General features: G+C 42.3%; 1 protein-coding gene across 1 annotated transcript in view; it reads left to right on the forward strand.

Annotated features, from left to right (window-relative positions):
• The first annotated feature begins 1491 nt into the window (after positions 1-1491).
• UBE2R2 (ubiquitin conjugating enzyme E2 R2) overlaps positions 1492-23202 on the forward strand; it is a 54641-nt gene continuing 32930 nt past the window's right edge. Inside the window, exon 1 of the mRNA XM_054003374.1 lies at positions 1492-1795. Within this exon, the coding sequence (XP_053859349.1) occupies positions 1619-1795 (177 nt within the window). The 5' untranslated portion in view covers positions 1492-1618. The remainder of the gene's footprint in view (positions 1796-23202) is intronic.

The following is a 23202-nucleotide window of genomic DNA, read 5'->3' on the forward strand; positions in this document are numbered from 1 at the left end:
AGACAGGCTGGATGGATAGACCAATTGTGTGAGGTTCAATAAGGCCAAGTGCCAGGTCCTGTCCCTGGGTCACAACAACTCCTGCAGCTCCAGGTTTGGGGTAGAATGGCTGGAAAGCTGTCCAGTGGGAAAGGACCTGGGGACTGCTTGATAGGAGCTGAACATGAGACAACAGCATTTTGCCCAGGTGGACGAGAAGGCCAATGGTATCCTGGTTTGGATCAATAATAAAAAAAACCAGGAGGATTAGGGAAATGACCGTTGCCCTGTACTTGGCACTGGTGAGGCACCTCAAGTGCTGTGTCCACTTCTGGGGCTCCCAATCCAGGAAGGAGATGGAGGTGCTGGAGCAATTTCAGAGGAGGGCAATGGAACTGGTGAAAGGTCCGGGATCCATCTCCTGTGAGGAGCAGCTGAAGGAGCTGAGGGAGCTGAGCCTGGAGAAGAGGAAACCCAGGGGGTCTTTATCACTGTCTGCAACTCCCTGACAGGAGGGTGTGGCTGCAGGACAGTCTCTTTTCCCAGGCAGCCAGTGACAGGAGGAAGGGATACAGAATCACAGAATCACAGTATAAGCTGAGTTGGCAGAGAACCACCAGGATCATGGAGTCCAACTCCTGGCCCTGCACAGGGCGCCCCAAGAGTCACACACTGTGCCTGAGAACACTGTCCAAATGCTTCTTGAATTGTGTTCTTGGCGATCCTGTTCCACTGCCCAACTACCCTCTGGTGAAAAAGTTTTTCCTGATATCCAAACTAAACTTCTCCTGACACAGCTTGATGCCATCCCCTTGGGTAGTGTAACAGAGAAGAGGTCAGTGCCTGCCTGTCCTCTGCCTCTTACGAGGAACTGCAGTCTCCTCCAGGCTGGAGATGCCAAGTGCCCTTTGGAACTTTCATCATCTTTGAGGCCCTCCTTTGGACACTAGCTAATGCCTTAATGTCTCTTTCTGTGCCAGGGATGGCTTATGGCGGACATTAGGAAGAATTTCTTCACAGAAAGGGTCATTATGCATTGGAATGGGCTGCCCAGGGGGGTGATGGGGCCACTGTCTCTGGAGTTGATTAAGGAAAGACTGGACGTGGCACTCAGTGGTGGTGCTGGGTCATAGGCTGGACTATGACATTGTCAAAGATCTTTCCCAAACTAGTTGATGCTGTGATTTTGTGACCCCCCACCCCCGCTACACCACAACCCTCCGTCCCATTCCCACTTTCACCACGTGACACGTCCCCCCGGACGGCCGCAGCGCCGGCGAGCGCGGCCCCTTTAAGGGCACGCGGCGGGGGGCGTGGCGCGCGGCAGCGGGGCGTGGCCCGGGGCGAGGCGGGGCGTGGCCTGGCTGTGCGCCGGGGCACGGCCGGGCGTGCGGCGGGGGCGTGGCCCGGGACGCGGGGGGCGTGGCTAACGGAGCGGCGGGGGCGGGGCCGGCGCGGCGCGCTGAGGTCAGCGCGAGCGGCGCCGTCACAAAAGGAAGTGGCGGCGGCGGGGCCGTCAGCGCGGGGAGGGGCGGGGGCGGCACCGGCACCACCGGCACCATCGGCACCGGGACCACCGGGAGCACCGGGAGCGGCACCGGGAGCGAGGAGGCGGCCGCGGCGGGGGCCGCGCCGCGCCATGGCCCAGCAGCAGATGAGCAGCTCGCAGAAGGCGCTGATGCTGGAGCTGAAGTCGCTGCAGGAGGAGCCGGTTGAGGGCTTCCGCATCACCCTGGTCGACGAGTCCGACCTCTATAACTGGGAGGTGGCGATCTTCGGGCCCCCCAACACGCTCTACGAGGGCGGGTACTTCAAGGTACGGGCCTTTCCCCCGCGCCGCGGGCCGCGGTGTGGGGCTGGGCCGGGGCCGGGCCTGCGGGAGGGGGCACGGGCACGGCCTGGGCAGAGGGGGAGCCGCGCCACAACCGCCGCTGCGCTGTTAATCTGCTCTTTTAGCCCCACGAGCCTCCTGTGGGAACCTCGGCGTAGGGTGAGAGTTCGCCCCTCCCGCCCCAAGTTGCCTCTGGGCTCTGCTCTGTGTGTATGTCACAGAATTGTTACGGTTGGAAGGGACCTCTGGAGATCATCTAGTCCCGTATTTCCATCTCCTTTCAGTACCTGAAGGGAACTTAGAGGAAAGATGGGGCCAGACTATCTACAAGAGCGTTTAGGGACAAGGGGGAGTGGGTACAAACTGAAAGAGAGCAGGTTTAGCTTAGATATTAGGGCGAAATTGTTCATTGTGAGGATATTGAGACACTGGCACAGATTGCCCACAGAAGTTGTGGATGCCCCATCCACACTTGGAAGTGTTCAAGGCCAGGTTGGATGGGGCTTGGAGCAACCTGGTCTAGTGGAGGCTGTCCCTGCCCATGGCAGTGGGGTTGGAACTAGATCATCTTCAAGGTCCCTTCCAACCCAAACATTTTATGATTCTGTGATACTTATTTCAAAGTAAGGTGCTTCCAAGCCATCCCTTGATAGCTTCACTCATTGATGGCTAATTCAGGGTAAAGGCAGTGTTTTCCTCAGGACTCCATGGGCTTCAGGGCTGTTTGGCACAATTTTTTTTCTACTCCTGTGTTCTTCCTCTTCACACTTTAAGAAGGCAGCCTTCAAAGGGCTGCAGCAACACATAATGGGTGAAGGTAGATTAAATTCCTTTCTCAGCCTTCCTATTAATACAAAAATACTTTTGTGGTTGCTATTTCCACTCTTGTGAATACAGCAAATGAGAAATCTGGCACAGCCATCCCAGAAGAGAAGTGAAGGGAGTGTACTTAAATTATCAAAACAACTGGACAAGGAGGAGGAGGAGTTGCACCTTTTTCTTAAAACAGGCAATTGGAAAACCTTTGTGCCTGCAGAAGATGTGTTGCATTAGGCACACTCCTCTGTGCTTGGTATCTGCTTGATCTCTGGCAAAGTATTGTCCCCATGAGCTTGCTTCTTCTAGCAGTTAACTGTTTTAGTTGTGGCTCCGGCATCTCCCATTTCATGCCCTTTGGCTTCTTGCAAACTGAAAAAAAAAATTTGGATGATGTCTTTGCTTGACTAACGTGCACCTTCAGTGCCTCTTGGCCTCCACAGGTCAAGGTTTAAGAGCTTTGTTCCACAAAACCAAAATAACCTGTAGCTTTGGGAATAATAGATTTGAGTCATGTTCAGTTTGGCCTCATTGTTTGGAAGGAAAGGAACGCTTTTGGCATAAGACTTGCCTTTTGTAATGAGTTGGCTGGCTTACTCATGTAGGTGTGATAGGTGTATTCTTAGACTCACCTCCATTATTACTTATTCAGGAAGTTGCTGGAGTCTTTGGTTGTCACTGGTAACAGTGTCATCTTTACATCCGAATGGTCTGGTGACCTCTTCCTGCACTTACATTACTCATCCATTTTTTTTTCAAAGAAATCATGACTGATTAAATTAGTTTTATTTGGTTGGGGAGCTCTCTGCACTGCATATTTGCAGTTGTTCCTGGAAAGAAGTTGAAGCTGCTTGAGAAGTAATTTGGGATGTGTGTTAACAAGTGTAGATTTAGGCAAGGCTCCCAGTTGCCTTACCTCAGCACTATGATTGGGTTTTTGGGGTATTTGATGTACTTGAACTGCTGCACCTTTCTTCTAAATTTTTTTGACCAATCCTGTGATGGTTGTTTTGAGAGTGGGAAGATGAGGTTTCATGATGCTTCCACCCCTCCTCAGCAGTGGGATGCCCTTCAAGTGCAGTGGCTGAAATCTCTCGTGTGTTGTTTCTGTCTCATCCTTCCTCCATGAGGAGCTGTGCATGGCGGATTTTTGTAGTGTCTGGTCTTTGGTTATGCATCTTGACTTCTGAAAAAGGAAGGAGGAGTCCTGTGAGAAGTGATATTCTTGGCTCTCTTTGTCTTAGGTCTTCAGATGTGTTAGACTGTGCTTATGGAATCATTTGGAGATAAGAATAATACTCTAACTTTATTTGACAGGTGACTCCTGCAATATATTAATTGTACATGCTGCTCTGAATGAGTGCTCACCTTGCATGCATTTCATTTTCCATATTTCTTAACTTGATGAAATATTTAGCTTTATCTTGTTTTGTATTTTCAGTTTAGTAAGGTTAGGAAAATGGGATTAGAAAGATGCAATTACAATATGTAACTTCTTTCAACTTTGTGGCAGTGAGAGTTTGGGAATTGTGTTCCACTTGAAGTGTAGTTTAACAGAAGGAATTGAAGGAAAGTACCCAGGCTTCTAGTTAAGGTAGAGCACAAATACTTCAAGGAAAACTTGGGGTTAAGGTGACTTTAATAAAGAAGGTGTTAGGGGTGGTTGATTGGGGAATACTATTGCTTGATTTGTGTTTTGGGAGCTCTTAGAGGTGGTCACATCAACTTTTGGCACCTTGTTTATTCTTGTAGAGATAAGACCTTTCTCTCTGGGTTGTTGAACTAGTAGAATAAACTGAAATGAGGGAAGTGCTCTCTCTGCACCCCCATGACAGAAGCTACTGTCTAAAGCTGGTTCAGAAGATTCTGGTTTCAGCTGCAAGTCCTGTAGCTCTAACATGTGATAAATTGAAGCACAGAACAAGTCCCCTTGAATCTTTGTTTAAATGGTAGGCTATCAGCATGCTGGCTATACTAAATTCAGGGATTTCTTAAAAATTCAAGTACAGTGCCTAAGTATATTTTATCAGCTAATATTGCATGCCCAGATCTGCTGCAGTGCTTCAGGGTTTAGGACTGCCATCTAGATCAGCCTCCAGGAGCAACAGCTATATGAAGAGCAGCATGCATCAGCAAGGGAACATGCAGCAGCCCCTCACCCCATTCATGTGATCAGCTGAGGGTGGACATCTGAAGTGCAAGTTACATCAACCTTTGTCTTACTTAGCGACTGTATTCCCAGTCATGCTGAATTGCTTTGTAATGTTTTGAGCAATCCTTAAAGCTCCTGACTATCATCCTCAAGGAAGGAGTTGAGCTATTCCATGCACTGGTTACCTCTCTTCTTTGCTGGCAAGGGAAAAACAGTTCAGGGCCGTGATATTAGGTCCTCCAAAGAGGCTGTGATAAGAGCAAATGTCTGTCCCTCAGCTGCTGGCAGTAAGAAATTGCCAGTTTGACTGGCAATAACTATATAACTATAAAGTTATAGCAGAATCACTTTTACTGGGCCACGGGTATTGGACTGCACTAGGTGAAATTGGTGTTTGGTCCCAGACTCACTCACAGAGTGTAAAGGTGAAATGTGGGTAGACCTTGTATGTCTAAAATGTTGCTTACATCTGATTCACTTGCTGAGCTTTTTGAGTACCAAAGGAAAGATTTTTCTCAGAATGAAATGCTTTGTGTCCAGGTCACAGATAGTGACTATTGCTTCTTTCTTGGCTCAGCTTTGAAGGACATGGTGTGCTAACATGGGTCTTTAGATCAGATTGCAGTGGTCTGTATGGTAGTTCTGAATTGCTCTGGAAATGATGGAAATATGTCTGGTTTTGCAGGCAGTGCCTGAGCAGCAGAGAATCAGAATGTGCCATAATCTGCAGAACTAAGTGTGATCAGTTCATCAATGCCACCTTTATGCCATAGGCATCTTTGGTTCATCTGAGAGGGTCCTTTGCTACATGGCAGAACTTCATGTTTAGTTTTGGCAGCTGATACATAAATGGGGACCACCACAAGAAAGGTTATAATGCTGTAATCTGGGGCTGATGGGTACTATGTGGGATAGATCTCAATTGCTGAGGGCTGTGCATGGTGAAATCTTTACCATCTCAGGTGACCATTCTTCTCTATCTTGAAATCCAGTGTCTTTCTTTAATGCTTGAGCCTTCAGAGCCTCGAGATTGATGAACTTCTGCCCAATGCTTTGATCAAACAGTGAATATTTGCAGGACTATTAGAAAGTGTTTCCTGATGGCTTATTTGAGGTCCTGAATGTTTGGTGCAATTGTACCTTAGCAACAGAGCTTTTAATTGTTTTGAAAAAGACAGGCCTTCTGATATTTTTTAGTTGCATGGTATTGCAGTTGTGCTGAGAGCCAGGGTTTCAGGGAAGGTACAAGTGAGAAATTATACAAATAGAAACTTCATTAGCACTGCTCCAGAAGCATGATTTGACCAAGTACACTGTGTTAAGAAGCACGTTTAATGTAGACAAAAAGTCAATATTAAAAACTCCTTCAGAGGTGATCCAGGCTGGGTAAATTAAAATGAATATACCTAGCATGAAAGGAAACAAGAAAAATTAACTACACTGTTAGAGTTACTGTTTCATGGTTCTTAAAGTAGTTTATTTTATAAGATACTTTTCCTACTTGAAGGAACAAGCCTTGACGCATCAGTTGGAAGGAGAGAAAAACATCAAGCATTATGATTAGTTTTGTCAAGTAATTTGGGGGCTAAATACTTGTCAAGGCATTGTTACCCATGCTTTTTGTAATTCATTAGCCCTGTGCTGTATAGAGTTCTGTATTGTATCTCAGCTTCTTCCAGGTGATTTGATTTCAAAGGAACTTGCAAAATGTGTTAAGATTTCAGAGCAGGAAATAGATGGAGAACCAATCAGTTACCAATAACTGATGACGAGAATGAACACCATGTTGGTATGGTAGTCTACTTCTCATGAAGCTTAAAATTAAGCAAATAGAAGTCTTCTAAGCATTTGAATTATGTAATTGGTAGGACATTTAATTCCACAAAAATATTCTTAATGCCAGGATGAAAATGTTAGGTAGTGTCAACAAAAAAACTGCCTTCTGTAGGCCTCTGCATTGCAAGCAGAGAGTTTCTCTCTGTCTATTTGATCTATTTTTGTTGTCCTTAGGTATCATTGATGCTATTAAGCAGTGGTTCGGTGCAGCAAAGGGACATGGTATTGCAGGTCAGTAGAGCCCTCCTTGCTCCAGGTCTGTGGAGCTCCTGTTCAGTCTCAGAAGCCAAGGACCCTCTAAGCTGTCAGCAGGCAGGGGAGCAAAAGACTTCTTCCGATGTTGGCTCACGGATCAAAAGCAGAGATATGATCCCAGACTCTCAGGCCTGGGGGATACCTCATTGTTTCTCACTCTGCTGTTGCATACAGTTTTTTGGACGGCTGTGCCTCTGGGTTGCACAGACTACTCCCCTGTCCTGTAGCCTGCTCTGGACATCAGTGTATTCTCAGGAGGAGATGGGCTAAGTCATGGTGATAGCTATCCCCCAGTCTTTTCCCTAGGGCTCCTCTGATCCAGGTAGGACTGTGGTGTGTGCTGAGAAGTACTGATAGTGGTTTCCAGTTCTGATGCTGCCTTAACATAGGAGATCATGTGCAGTTGGGTCCTGTTGTACAGCAAGAGGAGAGCTGTAGCACAACCCAACTCTTCTATCCCTTTAGAATAAACCAGAAAACTTTTCATATCTGTAAATCAAGTACTGTTCATTTGTCTAATTTTTGTGCAGTGGTCCTTTGGTAAGGTAAAATAGAACTTGAGTTTTAGGTTTTTTTCTTGGGTAACAATGCAAGGAACTGTGCCTCTTGGGACTTCTTGTCTGTCTGTTCAAGAGATAGTAACTGAAAGTGTGTAGACTTATATGTGGTTCATATTATAGGAATTAATGGAAATTTTTGACTATATAGTATTAGAGTGGGGTTTTCTAAATTTTTTTTTTGTGCATAAATCCTTTAGATACAGTATTGCAGTGATATTGTCCCAGTGTCTGAGAATTTTACACATCTGTAACTTTTCAAAAACTCAAGTATGTTTTTACCTTGCTGTTTCTGAAGTCACTCTTATGCTGCCTTACTATTTTATGTGTTAATATATTCACACAGGGTACCTTCTCTTTAATAGCACTTCAGGTCTACTATGCAATGCTTATTTTGCATCTGAAGGGTAGAGAATGCCAGGAAAAAACATGCTTGCAGAACCTTAACTCTGATCTTTGATGTGCAGTTTTGTTGTGTGGTTTATGCATGTTCATCAGGTGTTCAGGGTAATTAATGGTATGGGAAAAATGATGGAGGTTTTATGCAAACTTAAATGTAGCTGAGTTCAAGTTGGAAATGTCACAGTTACACATTGTCTGTAGTGTGGATGGACTAGAGGTGACGTGACTCATAAATACAGCTGCTCTTATGATTTGGGCTGCCTGAGCTTAGGTGTGTACATACACACATGCATGTACACAAAACTAGTCAGCTATTTCCAGAATGCTGCTTCATGTTTAGGCTTAGTGTTTTTATCCAGCATTATGAGTTAGGGGAATTGCAGTTAATCTTGCTAAGCTTTTTTGGTAGTGACTTGCTGAGAAGATCCCAGCTCACCAGGCCAGTTTGATAGTAATAACTTTGGCACTGTGTGCCCACCCTTGAATCACTAGTAGCCAAGAGTAACTAAATTGATTGATTGCCTGTTGTCACAGTTGCTGAAATATTTAAAATGCATTTGCCTAAAGTGGCTTACAAAGGGAAGAAAAATGAGAGCTACTAAATTACAGTGTGTTTAGGATATTTTGGAATCTTGCTTGACTTGAAGAAATGTGGCCTCAAGACTTCCTGGGAGTTTGTTTTAAATTGAAGCTTCTACCCAGGGAACAAGAACATAAACGGGGCTGAATGTTAAATGGGTGACACTTGGAGGCATCATAGTATTTGTGGTTTAGAAAGAGAAGGCTGCCTGGCAGGCAGGCTGTACCTTACTACTTAAGCTTTCAGTACTAAAAGCTTGACATGTTCCTTTTGGACTGCTTTGTTGTCTTAAAATTGTACGGGTAATTTAGATATTCAGGTAAATAGGTTTTGTTTGAGAAATCCAAGTTGATAGCAGTAAGGACATATTTGCAGTAGCTTCGTGACTCTTCCCTTAGTTACGTATCCTAGTTAAGTATTTAAAATATATGTTTTAATGTTCATTGTAGCAAAATATTTGAAGAGGTTAAGATGCAAAACTCTCTGCCACAGTTTGAAATGTGGCAGTTTAATCAGTTGTGTCACTTGGTTCAATTTTTGAGTGATAGACACTTGTCCATTGTGCTAAAATTCTTTGGTTTTAAATTAATCTTCAGACATCTCTGCAGCTAGAAACCTTTTGCTGTCAGACCTAGGTAAAAGCTGAAATAATATTCTTTTTTGCAGTACCCTCTTTGGCCTTGTCAAATCAAAAGACATGCAATGTAGTAGCTCTGACTTACAATACATTCTCTGAATACACATTTGTTCTTGCATGAAGACTGCTCATATAAGCCCCTTATTCATGGATGTAAACCACACTGGTGCACAAGTGTTTGCTTATCTTGGCTAGAATAACTATCTGTAAAAGCACTCACCTTTATTAAAAGAATGGGCTTCTTATAATGTATTGAAGAAAACTGAATTTCATCTCTGTGCTCCCAGCTACTTCTCTGCAAAAGAGTAACTGGACCCACATTTGGTAGTTGACTACCTTTCAGCAATGCATTAAGCAGTATAACTTGAGAGGCTGACATCTCTTCTGTACTTTTTAAATATCTTGTAGCTATTATCTAAATCCCTTCTAATTTGTCATTCTTGTGGTAACAAAATGCCCCTACCCAGTTGAAGGTGCACGGCACTTTTCGTTTAAGGTGGAAAGAAAAAGCCTAGTCTGTTCTTAATGATATTGCCACTTCTGTGGGATCTCTGCCTAACCTTATTTTTTATTGCTGTGTCCATGTTACTCAAAATGCTAAAAAAGAAAGATGTTGAGAGACAATTCTTACTGAGCTTAACTGTTCAATTTCAGTGGATGATGGTAATGTTTCTTCTCTTGTATAGTTCTCTAAGTTTCTTGAGTCAACCACAGCCATGTTTAAACAATTGTCTGTAGAGGACCTGTTGCTACTTTTTTTTTTTGAAAGCCCTTCTAAGTGAACCTAGGTATTTTATAGTTCTGTATTATCCAACATATGGAATTATTTCCATTTCTCAGTCTCTGCCAGAAAACTGAAAGCTTATGTCCTTCAAAATTTTACTAATATACTTTCTGTGAAGTTTAACAGATCTTCTTTTTTTTCATGCTGGTTGCAGTCTTTGATTTGTGTGGATGAAGCTTGGCTGGCTTTGGCCTGAAGTACAACAGTAGTGGCACTACTGGGAAAAACTAGGTAGATAGGGTAGACTTGTTTGAGGCTGTGGGCATTTGGGCTTTTGAATTTTGAAACTGGCTGTATTATTGAATATATTTTGATACTGAAGATGGTTTTGACCTTCAGAGGTTTATGGGCAGACTCACAAAAGGCTAAAAAGCAGATCTGGAGATCAATTTTAAATTACAGTAATAGCTAAGTACATGGTCTTGTACCCATATCATCCATAACTATACTCCATTTGGAAAGAGATTGGAGTTGTACCAGCTGCCACTAAGGAGGGATGGGGTAAGAAGTCTGTTGGTCTTGGCGGCTTTCTTCTCAGTGTTATGAAATAAACCTGGGTTCTGTTGCTGTTCGAGGTGATACTCCAATTTCATGGATTCAAGGCAGCCTGCTTAGTGTTCAGCTTGGATAAATGACTGTTAATTTTCACCCAACTTGCAGGCTTATCCCACACCTACTAAGTAGTTAACTTTTTTTCACATCTCTAATGTAAGTGATATGCTTGGTCTCTTCAACCAGAGACCATATTTTGCCTACAGAAAACAGCTAAGTAAGCTGCTGGTGGTCAACAAAAGCCATGAGAAGCCGTGGTGGGATGAATGCTAGGGGTGTGTGGCACCTTCCTCCACCAGGGAGGTTCCTGCTGGCAGTTGTGGATATATTCCTGAATGATGGACCAGGTCAGGCTGGGGTAAGGATCATGAGTAACCATCCTAAAGCACAGCATTGCCCATTCCTGTGCCTCATGAGGATGCAGTGAAATGTCACACGGGCATGTCTTCAGCACATGTGCCACATCTGGGATCTCACCTGCTGTCCAGGCAGCTAATGCCACATCCTGTGGGATCAGCTCTGTGTAATGGCAGAGGCATGGAGGAAAGCTCTGGTATGCTTGGCCACAAAAGACTTGTCATAGTCATGCCACCAGGCCTCTTTATTTGTCTTGGAATCTCTTGGAATCCAAGCTCACCTCAGGTTTCTCCCTCTTCCTTCAACTCTTCCTAAACTAGAATAACTGTATTTGAGTCATGACTGCAGGCTCACATGAGGTCAGCACATGTGACTTGTTTGGTGCTCCTGGTGTCTCAGCCTTGTTCAGTTTCATCTTGTCCCCTGCAGCTGCCAACTTTGCTGAGCATGAGGATGACTTTCACCTCCTTAGAAACACAGACTTGTTAAGGTTGGAAAAAAACTCTTAAGATCAAGTCCAACCACCAGCTTAGCACCCACCACCATGTTCACCACTAAGCCATGTCCACAAGTGCCACATCCATGCTTTTCTCCCAAGAGAACAGTGAAGTATTTTTGACATGGCTACATCTAACCTGTACTAACCAAGATGGCTAGTGTCTGCTTTTAAAACAGAAACTATGCTAGGGAGAGCCTCTAAGTTATACTACAGCAAATCTAGCAAAGCTTTAGCTGGAGGTCAGTTCTGTTGTATCTTTAACTTTTTCATGCTCCAATTTATTTCAGATTGTGTAGTTTTTTTGTTCAGATTGCTTTAGTTCATAGCTGGGGTTATAATTAAGTCTTGGAGGTTTTTTTTCTTTCCTTTTCTTATAAAGTACAGAGCAGTGACTTCTGTGCTTTACAAAGAATGTTTCACAGAATCAGTTAGGTAGGAGAAGACCTCTGAGATCAAGTCCAGACTGTGTCTACACACTATGGTGTCAACCAGACCATGGCACTGTGTGCCACATCCAGTCTTTCCTTGAACAGCTTCAGGAACAGTGACTCCATCACCTCCCTGGGCAGTCCTTTTCAATGTCTAATCACCATTTCTGTGAAGAAGTTCTTCCTAGTCCAACCTAAACCTCCCTCGGTGTAGCTTAAGACTGTGTCCTCTTGTCCTGTTACTGGTTGTCTAGGAGAAGATGGCCACACCCCCACCTGGCCACACCCTCCTGTCAGGCAGTAATAGAGAGTGATGAGATCACCCTGAGCCTCCTCCTCTCCAGGCTAATCACCCCCAGCTCCCTCAGCCATTTCTCATAGGACTTCCCCTCTAGACCTTTCACCATCTTCACTGACCTGTGAACCTGCACCAGCACCTCAGTGTCCTTCCTGAATTGAGGGGCCCAGAACTGGAGACAGCACTTAAGGTGTGGCCTCACCAGTACTAAGTACAGGGGGAACAATCTGGAGCAAACTCTGTGTAACTAGTGGGTTTTGTATGGTTGTCATCTAAACTCTATGCTGGATCTCCTTCTAGTAAAAAAACATACTGTGAAGGAGGTGTTTTATGGAAGAGGAACATAAAACGATTATGAGAAATCAGCTACTTCCAAGAAAAGTTTGTGTCTATTACTAGATGCTTTTATGGCCAACTAAACATCATCTTTTGCTAGGTAGCAGCCAATAAGCCTTCTTTGGTGCATGTTTAGCTGAGCTTTATGTGGTAAAACTATTAAATATTGCTGTGTCACATTTGCTTTGAACACAAATCTGTACAATCTGATGTTAGACTGGGTGAAAGGGATGCAAAATCCAGAATCCATTATCTGTCAGGCCCTTTGTGTGGGTGAAACACAGCACTTGTCCAGAATAGTCTATGGATGCTACACAAACAGGATAAGAGAGCCACTGCAATGCTTTGTTCATCACCTGTAGTGATGGTAAAAGGTGCTCACGTGAAGGACACTGGGCTGGCATTGAAGGACCCTTGTAGACACACAGGGAATATTTTACGAAGTGTTCTTTGACAAAAGTAAAAGTAATTTAGTGACTAGAGACTAAGCCCTCTATCTGGTTCATATTCATTGTTCTGGATAAATTAACACCTTTATGTAAAGTATGTATATCTTATAATAGCATAATTGACTAAATCTGTAGGTAGAAAGTGTTTTGCTTTTTATAAATAACTCATAGGAGAGCTTTATTCCAAAACAAATTGGACATATATGTTTACAAGTGCAGTATTTAATTTTGGAATAGCTGAAGAAGTTAAGTGAATAAATTTCAGGCTGCTCAAGCACAAAAGCCAAGATTTTTTTTCAATAAGAACTTCTGCTTATTCCTGGTTTTTAAAAATAAAAGCCTGAGAAGTTTCTTGAAGCACCCCAGCACAGAACCTGATGTACTGACAAGTCACACTCCTCTGCACAGACTTTGTCCGTGAGGCAGCTGCAGCAATTCTCTAAGAGCAAAAAATAAAGCTGGGGTTGTGTAACTTAACCTGGGGGAGGAGGGGGGACATTCCTGGTGCTGAAGAGAAAGCCATCAAGTCAGGGCCTGGGTATGTAGGCTTGTGAGACGTGTGCTATGCAGGCTTCACAAATAAATCTGAGTGTATTGTGGAGAATCTGGGTAAACTTCTCATTGGAGGAGGCAAAGTTATCCCTTGCCTTGCCTCATTGTTTGAAATGTCAGAGGGACTTGCACTGAGTTTGAAGCCAACCTGCTTTTTTACTTCCTACCTCTGGGATTTCTTTCTTGTGCTGTATTAATTGCTCTAGCCTCATGTTCACTTCCATTACAGCCACTCTAGGTCTGCTCTCCTGTGCTTTGAAGGGTAGGTTCAAAATAAAGCCTCTTGGCACAGAGAAACCAGCATGTGGGATTTGATGTGAAGTGTGGAAGTGTGAAAGGGCTTGCAGTTCTGCAGCACAGCCAGGGAAACAGCCTGGTGTGGCACGTCATGGAGCTGGCACATTTGCAGGGCAAGTTTTGGTTCCAGTCAGTTAAGATGAAGTTTGAAATCTATTACTGACATGCCTCTGAGTTCTGTTGTGCTTGTCACCCCAAGTGCAATTACCCAGGCTATGCCACAACACTGAGCTTAAAACACGCGGGCAGAAAGCCAAATTCTGCACTTAGCAAGCACTTTAAATAGAAAACTATGGCACAACTGACCTGCAGGTACCTTTTCTTTTATTAGGAAAGCTGGCGTTTCTAACTGCTTTAATTATAAATGCATTGATAAATACTGTTATAGAATATTTATTCAGTAAAATATTTATTCAGTAAAATCATGTTTAGTCACAGCTTAATGTGATTGCTATGTAGAGTTTGAGTTTTAGGTAGAATATAAAGACTTTACCTTCTCTAAGTTTGTTAACCTTGTGCAAATAGATACAGCAAAAGGAATACTTAGGGCTTTTATGAATGGTACCGTGGCAACCATGGCAAATCACCAAGGTCCACACTAATAAACCATTGAGATCATTTTGTAGTATTTAAGTATGTCTGCAATGCAGCAGTGGCACATTTGACCTGTCTCAAGCACAGCAGTGGGGTCTGTTAGCGACAGCACGATATTTAACACCAGTTGTGAACTGACCCAGCTTAGAGCTGGTTTTCCAGCCTATGCTTAATCCCACGTTGCCATGGTTCAGCCACCACCTGTATCCATGATAATGGATGCAAAGCCGGTACAGTTGCAGCTGTAAATCTCTTAAGTCACAGCAGTGAAGGCCATGTAGACAAGAAACTTGGGAAGCTGCTCTAAGGTGGCTTCAGGTGCTGATGGTACAAAGATGCTGCTTTGGTGTTAAAACTTAACCAGACCTAGCTTACTTGCTTCTGTTGGCTTATCCCATATTTTGTAAAATGTAAGTTCTAATCAAAGCTCATGTTGTGATTGAAGTTGGGATGCCTTCTTCTTTGTGTTTAAGATAAATGGACTGGGGAAAGAGGAGTGCTATGCAGGATCTTACTGCCATACTCTTACTGTTGAGAAATTCCTGGAAATTGTATTATAGCATCCTAATACTTAGCTGCCTGCAGAGCTCAGCTGAATTTGCGACTTTGTTTCATGGCTGTCATGGCTAGGAAGTTTAACAGCTTAAGCCGCACTTACTTAAAACATCCATTGTTTTAATTGGAGATTATCTACTTACTAATTGCTTTACGGAGGTTCTATGAACTTTTTTATAAAAGATGCATGTATTGGTGTGCATTTCAATGCCTAGATGAGTTTAAGAAATCTTGTGTCACTTTCTTTCTCTTGGTAACAAAATTGAAGACTTCAGTTACTGAGTTACTGAAAGTGACAGCATAGGTGTGTAAACTTGGTTGGGATGTTTACCTCTGTAATTGCCTCAGTGCCTTGGAATTTAAACTATCAGACTTTTTACAGCTTTACAGGAAGCCTCACTGCTGAGGATATAATTAAATCAAAGCTGTTCCTATGTCAGGAACTTGAGATTCTTAGAGATCCCAAAGGCTACTAAAAGTTAAAAAACCACTAAAGCCAGATTTCAAAAATCACTGTTTCTGGCAACTGATTTCCTGGAAGCTATGGTGAACGGAAGGGAAGCCCAAGATAGATGAGCTGAGGTGCTGGTGTTGATGAAGTGGTTGTCTTGGCAACTGCAGTCACTTAAATATCCTGAGGAAAATAGCAAGCAAATGTTAAGATTGAGAAATGGCAATGGATTGACAGAAGAACCAGAAGCAATGAGCAGCTTTAGGCTTACACAGGGAGTTGAATATGACTACTGTAGCAAGTTGCTGTTTTCAGTGGTGGGATTCTTGGCTGTTGTAACCCCAACGGTTCTTCTTTTGAAATGACAGTGTGCCTGGCTGCCTACTTGGTGCATGAGGACAGATCTCTGGGGAGACACCTTCCAGAGTATATTTATCCCTGAGAGGTGACTGATGCATGTGATGTGAATTCTGGTTCTACTCGTGTGCTTCATTTTGCAGCCCCGCTGTTCAGTATAGTCATACAAGTATTGCAGCGAAATCCCAGTGCAAAATAAACCCTGCATGCAAGCAGGTAATAGTATGAGAAATGTATTCTGTGTCAGAGATAACTGCTGGAGCTGCAACTGTGTCAGGGATTGCTCTAGGTTCCTATAGTGCTTTCCATAGTGAGAAATTGAGCCATCTTGTTATGTGTGTTTTGCTAATCATGATTGCATGTGATGATTTGTGGTTCTGTAAGTAAAAGCTGTTAAGTTTTAATCTTTTGTTTCCCTTATGAAGTACTTAATTCTGTTTTACTTCAACACAAAAAGCACAGCCCAAAGAAAGCTCAACTGAGTAAAACAAGCGGAATTTGAGCCAGTTTTTTCCTGCTGCCACAAGCATATTTGTAACTGCCAACTATGACAGGTATTTCTACAGGCACTGAATCTTAAGCAGAACACCAGGTGCTCAGAAAAATTAAAGAAGACTAGGTGTACCCTTTCTGCCTTTCATCTAATACTTGGTTTCTGAGCTTCTCTTTGTGTAGTAACTTGTGAAAAGTCACAGTTGAAAACTTCATTTAAATGGAAGTGAAAAACTTGTAAGCTACTTCTTGCTGCAAAGGCCAGCAAATAGTGAAAACTGCTGGTAGGATTAATTTCCTATCACATTTATTCCCTTGGTTTTTTTGAGGAAAAATCTTACCCTGCAGATACAGGAACAGTCATTTGATCTTTTTTTTTTTTTTTTTTTTTTCTTTTACCTACATGTTTAAAAGCTACCTGGCTCTACTGGTGGTGATCAGGGTACTAGGGGGACTGGATGTTTCTGTGATACAGATCCAGCTTGGTGCTCTGGTTATTTTATTCAGTCATTTGACCATCTATTTCTGCTTAGCCACATTTTTCAACACAGGCAAAATCTCTGCTAACTTTCTCTAATAGCAATGTAAATTTGTGCTACAGTTAATAGTTGATTTACTTCTAAAGCTTATCATAATTAGAGGGAGGATTTCCTTGGCAAGTGATACCAGTTTCTGCAGCACTGAAATGTTAGAAATCGTGGTCCCTAGTGTAATGCAGATACTGATGATAGGTGTTTTATTTGTGGGTGGCTTTTGCTGAAGGAGCAATGGTAAAAACACCTATTTAGGCTTTTGCCCCTTCCTAGCTTATAAGTTTTTAAACTGTATTACATCTCACTCTGACCCGTAAAGGTTTTTTTACACTGAAAGTGCTAATCTGATACAGGACTTCTTAAGGTATCTGTATCTTCATCTGACACCAGTCAACAGATTAAGGTTCACAATCACTTCTGAAAGTAGCATGATCTGTTTTCCAAATATTTCCTACCATTGCAAAGAATATTTAATTAAAAAGTGAGGGAATATGAGATGAAACTTGGATCACCTTATGTAATCACTTTGATTTGTGTGCTTATAGTGGTCTGCTCTGCTGTTAAGATCCACTATTTTTATCCTTCTATTTTCACTAGTTTAACAGCTAAACTTCCAAATATGCCCTGTACAATCAAACCCACCCTTTTGTCAAAATGAAGCTTGATATAGGAAGTTTCATAAACTAGGCACTACTATTACATGGAGTAGTCTGATTTTCCTGAAGAGAGCATATGGTAGCTGGCACTTCAGTGGAGATGACTTGGTAATTACAGCTCCTTTGTCAGAATCCCCCTGCCATTTCATGGAACTAATGGCAAATTAAGCTTTTTGTAGATGCAAGGAAAGCAGGGTGCTAAAAATATTTGGGTTTTGTACATCTTTAATTATTTTATAGGACTTGGACTAGAACAACACTTTGAAGTCCAAGGTATGAGGTCAAAGTGGTTAAACTCTCCTGAAATGGATAAAATGAATAGTCCTGCCCTGGAGCAAAGCTTCTTGTGAACAGAGAACTTGATTCTCTGAAACCTTTTACAACAGGACAAGCCAAGACTATTAAGACATTTTGTGATTTTTTTTTTTTTTTTTAGCTTTAGGTGGTAGCTGTTTACTGAAACCAGCAGAGAAATGCTTACTTAGGTGATCATGGTGATAGTCTGGGTGTTTTGCTGTGATAATCTCACTCTGAAGGTGTCACATCAACTTCTGTGCCTTAAATGTCTCAATTCTAGTTTAATGTGTTGTAAGCACTTGTGAATATGAATCAGCTGAGGTTTGGCTTGAGTTGCTTTTACTCCAAGATAAATGTAATATACAGTTGTATAAGCTAACTAGAGGAGCCTGAACCTGAGCTAGTGAAATCTAGTTTGATTTTGGTTTTTGTAAGCTGATCCTTAGTGCAATTTACCTGTCAGTTGCTGGAACAGTGGGCATGGTTTCTGCTGCTCTGTGCTAAGCAAAACGATCAGAAAGAAAAAACTTATCTATAATATATATAGACTTATGCCACGAGGTGTGGTATTCCTTTAATCCTTTTGTAAACTGTTTTATCCTAGCCAATATACTTGTGGATGTTCTTATTACCCATACAACGCCTAATTCCTTTTGAACTCTGCTAAACTGTTGGCCTTAATGTTGCTTAGCAATAATTAGCAAGACACAGGTGGTTTGTGTATTAACTCTAGATCAAACCTTCAAAATTTTGTTTGTGCTGACCTGTTATGCTTTTATGTTGGTAAGATTTCCACTGCTGAATGGTGAATGGGAACTCATCCAGATGGGTGCTTGAATCAGCCTCACTGCCAGCCCTTAGCTTGGATTGTTTCTTAATTTTGTCTTTAAAGCTCTTATGTTGAGTTTCCACTTGACATGGCAGGCTTTTAAGAATGTTGGATAGCTTCCTTTCCAAACTAAGGAGTATGCTATGGGAAAGTTCACCTTCACTAAGTAAAAAAAGCATCTGTGTCCCTTTTTATTGGAATTTGAGATGAATTGCTGGATGTCATTCTGCTCTTTGCAGTTTAACCATGGTGCTCTTACAGGAGCACACAGTTTATAATAAAGGATAAAGGAGTTGTAGTAATTGGTATTCAGATGTTTTGGATGTCTGATCTGAAGGTTGTATAACTTTGCTAGGATACTGGAGAACCCTTCATTTTGTGATTTTTTGATTCCGTATTCTTCCTTTCTCAGATGTTTGTTCTAGGCAAGTTTGGTTGTTCAATGTCAAAGTTCCACTTCCTCCTATGCTTTTGTAGCAATGTTTTTATCCCATACATTCTTGCCTTGCAACTATCACCATTTTAGAGCAAACTGGGGTAAGTAGGATAAAGAACTAAAATTGTGTAGAGGTGCCTGAAGTGTCAACAACTTCAGTACTGAAGGGTGGCATTAAGGGCCAGCCCACTTATTTTATCTACTCAGTTTAGGAGTGAGACTTGGAGAGGTTCAGCCATCTTTTTTCTGGGGATAGCTGTGTCCTCCTCAGGGCTTTGGCTCCTGCAGGAAATTTAATATGTGGCTCTCAGCCAAAAGTACTGGAGATGTATTTAGTTCCCACTGCAATTTAAAGGGACTAAACACATATCTTTGGGGGGTTTTTGAGGTAATGTAGTTATCAGGCTGTGAGTTTATATTGAGGAATCCTTCCTTTCCCTTGTTGAAACTTTTATGTTCTAGGCTGTATACTAGGGTAAAGCCAAAACCCAGCCAGCAGTGAAGGAACTTTCCTCTGTAGCTTAAGATGCTCATCTGGAAGGAGAGATTGCTCCTGTTTATCAGCTCACATGCCAGTGTGAAATGTTACTGATCCTGACAGTTTCTTCCAAGCTCTGTGCTATGAGCTGTCAGTCTCCTTTTGTTTTCTGGCTTGGGTATTTGCATTCCTGTCTGGACAGTGCCCTGATGCCAAGGGGAAGGCTGAAGAGAACTATGCTTACTGCCCTTTAGGGTAGGGGCATCCACCCAGAAGGTGGAGGATGCAAAAGTGCCTTTGGACTAAATGCCCCAGTGCCAGCTGATTCAATAAGGTGATAAGGTGTCCCAGTTTAGCTGATTTTTTTTTTTTTTTTAAAGGAAAATGGGACAATCATCTGAATGAAATGTGTGGTACAAGTGGTCACATACAGGCTCTGAGTCAGCCTTGAACACATATCTACTTGTAACCTTGTGTTCAGTATTAAATTCCCAGAGCTATGTTCAGGGCATTTTGTTTCTTCTCACTTTTGTTGGGCAGGTCAGCAAGCACTGCTCAGAAGGAACATAAGAAGAATCTTGCATCTAGAACCTGGAGTTTTCAAGAGTTGTCCTTAGTCTGCAGTGACTCCTGAGATGCACTTCACAAGCACCAGGCTTGTCATGCTCACCCTTGCAATGCTTATGGTGTTACTCCTGTTCTGGCAGGGTCCAGAAAATCAAAAGATAAGATACTTTTACGTGTCCATTAATTACTCTGTTCTGGAGAGTGCAGGATCTTCTTTTCATCTTTAAACTTCTGTTCTTCTATTTTTGGAGGACACATCTGTAACAGAGGTTGAGAAGGTAACCTCAAACAGTTCTGGTCCCATGCTCAGTACCTAGTAATGGATTTGTGACAGAAAATCTTTTAGTCCAACAGGAAAATGACTTAGAAGTCCCTCCTTACAAACACTTTGTCATTGGCTAACTTTTTTACAATTCTTTTTCTGGTGAAATTTTCTCTTTAGTTTGCTGTGTAGTCAGTTGTCTCGTAGATGAAGCTGTGATTTTAAAGACGGCATTTCACACTGGAAGCAATTTCAATGTCCTATGATAACATGTACAAGAATGTCAGATCAGTAAGTGTTTAATTTGCAAATTAAAAATCTTGCTGTTGTGGCTTTTTGTGTTAAGCTTCTGGACTGTAAGGATAATGAACTAGTGATGTAGGCTTCCATGGTCATTAATCTGATATTGTAATAGCTGTGTTTAAAGCTAACTGCTCACAGTACAGAAGCGAATGAACTATTTGTTACCTTAGATATAATTAAATATGCTGCCTGGTATGTTTGTTTTGGAGGTTGGAGCAGAAACATAAACCCCCCTACAATACAGGCTGCAATGCCCAGTGCAGAAGTGGTTGTACAGGGAATGTGAGCTCTGCAGCACACACAGCTTAGTGCACAGTGTGGGTTACTCTGTGCTGGATTTGCTGAGAATTCTTTTTTTTTTTTTCATGCTGAAAGGAGAATCACAGCATTTTAATCCTGGTGGCTGCAGCAGTTATGTCTGTATGAGAAGCATGAGATCTAACATCTATAGACTTAGTACCCTGAAAAGGTGGATAGCACTGCAGCAAACATGAAAGAAGTTGTGCATATATCATTGCTAGGATACTCCTGAGGTCATTTCCCCAGTATCCAACTCCTCAGTTTTTCCTCTGAGAAAGATCAGGTCTCTTGAACCTAAATTGCTGTCCCACTTGCTGTTAATATGGGCTGTAGACAGCCACAAAGTTCAGCCTTGGTGTCTGTGCAGGCTTTCTATCTTGAAAAGATGACATGACTTCACTGAGCAACACTAAACAAAAGTTAATTATGTAGATGTCTTCCAGATACTTGTTTTGAAACACTTTGAAGCTATAAAATATACTGGATCTGCTAAGCTGCCAGTATGTCTGCACTTAGCACAAGGGCCATTTTGCCAGCAGGAGAAAGTACTTTGTCCTACAAAGTCTAAATTGACTCAAAGGTTTTTGATTGGTGTGGGGTTTTTTTGTTTGTTTTGGGTTTTTTTTGTTTGTTTGGTTGGTTTTTTGTTTTGTTTTGTTTTTTAATATCATCTTTGTAAGTAGTGGTCTGGTGTTAGTTTCAGCATCAAAGTCTTCTTTTTCTACTTTCATACATTGATACGTGCTTTGAATGATGCCTGGTTGGGAAGAGGCTAACTGAAAATATTGCAGAGTAACTTGAGCAGCAGACAGTGTGCTACTCAAATGAGGCTAACTTCTGTATAATGAGAGTGAAGGAGAATGTTTTGAAACTCATCTCTTTTTACAGGAGGCAGGCAGTGCTGTTGGCATACTTTAATAGTAAGATGTGTTACTGCTTGTATTACATCTACAGTGATGAGGCTGTGACTTGCTGGGGACTCTTGAACCTGCAAAGTTAATCCAGCCCACAAATACAATAAGGTGTTGTGACTACTAATGAGCTGCAGAAATGATGGTTACTGTACAGTTTGTTGTATGCAATACAAGTAAATTGGAGCCCTCTTGAAAGCCTCACATACTCTGAGGGGTGGTGACACATGATTTTTGCTGAAACTGGGCTCTGTAAGAGTGGCTTCTGGTGAGTTCTTGCTTATTCCACTCTTGCAAAAAAGTCAAACATGGTATGTTAATGACGTGCTCCAGAAGGGTATACGTACTGCTGAGGCTGTAATTCTAAAATGTGCATTATAAATCATGTGATCATGAAGTCTGACCAAAAATTATTGGCTTGGCTGTCTTTATCACTAAACAAGCAAGCAGGTCGCTAATTTAACTTGTTTAGATTATTTTCCCTGCTGCCATTCCCCTGCCCTACCCGCCAAGATATTATTGAGTGTTAGAATGGGAAGGAAAACGCTGACTATGTTTTGTCCTCCCAAAGGAAAGAAGTACTGATAGAGTATATGTATGCATGCATGTATGGAGTATTCAGATTATCAGCAGAGTATTAACACCTAAAGCCACAGCTGACAGTATACAGAACTGCCTCATGAGTCTTCTACTAAGAAAGGCAACACAGGCATTTGTGGAGGATTTCAGTAGTAGCAAAAAGCTCCTGGGAGGTTGAGATTTTTTTCCTGTGCATGCAATCCCACACTTGCTGAAAAATTCAACCTTGGTGATTAGTCTTAACATTATACTGACTGAACTGTTGACACTTAGCTCTATAAATAAAGGTCTAAAGGGTGACTTCTTCCAAAATAAACCATTTAAATTAAAAATTAGGGTTGTTCTGGCTAGTTTGTTAATCCGGCTGCACAGTAGTGCCAGGAGGGGTGGGAGGAGGAACCTCTGTTGTGACTTGCACCAGTTTGTTCTTCTCTTCTTGCTTAGAGCTAGTTTGGATGCTAAGTTGTTTTTAAGCAGTACTGCTGAGGATTTATCAGACCCATAGTTGAGTATTAGAGATAGGAAATAACAGGTTATAGACTTCAGATTTTGTGGTGTTCAGATGCCAGTGACAATGCTGGCCACGCTGTCATCATTCATCTTGTTCTTAATAGTCTGTTTGACATAGTAATTCCAGTTGCTGCTTTTGTCTGGATTTGACAACACAATTACTGTGGTGCTTGTTTGGGACTCTGAGCTGTCCTGCCAGGTGTGTAACTGGTAACTTGTTAGACCTCACTTGTTTAAAATGCTGTAAATCTAAACAAGCCCTGGGAGTGTTTTGGCATTGAGCTCCCAGTGCTGTTTCTCTCAGCAGCTGCTGTGCTGCAGCTGCTTGTGCAAAGACACAACTGTGCTCATGAGCATCCTCATAACTGCTGCTCTGAATGAGTGTAGTGGTGCAGAGAAAGCATGGAAGTAGTGAGCAAGCTTGATACTGAGAAATACCTGATGTTGTTCAAACATAGGTGGGGAAGGGGAGGGGGGGAAATCTTCACTAGAGAG

Source organism: Vidua macroura, chromosome Z (assembly GCF_024509145.1).
Source record: "Vidua macroura isolate BioBank_ID:100142 chromosome Z, ASM2450914v1, whole genome shotgun sequence".
NCBI lineage: Eukaryota > Metazoa > Chordata > Aves > Passeriformes > Viduidae > Vidua > Vidua macroura.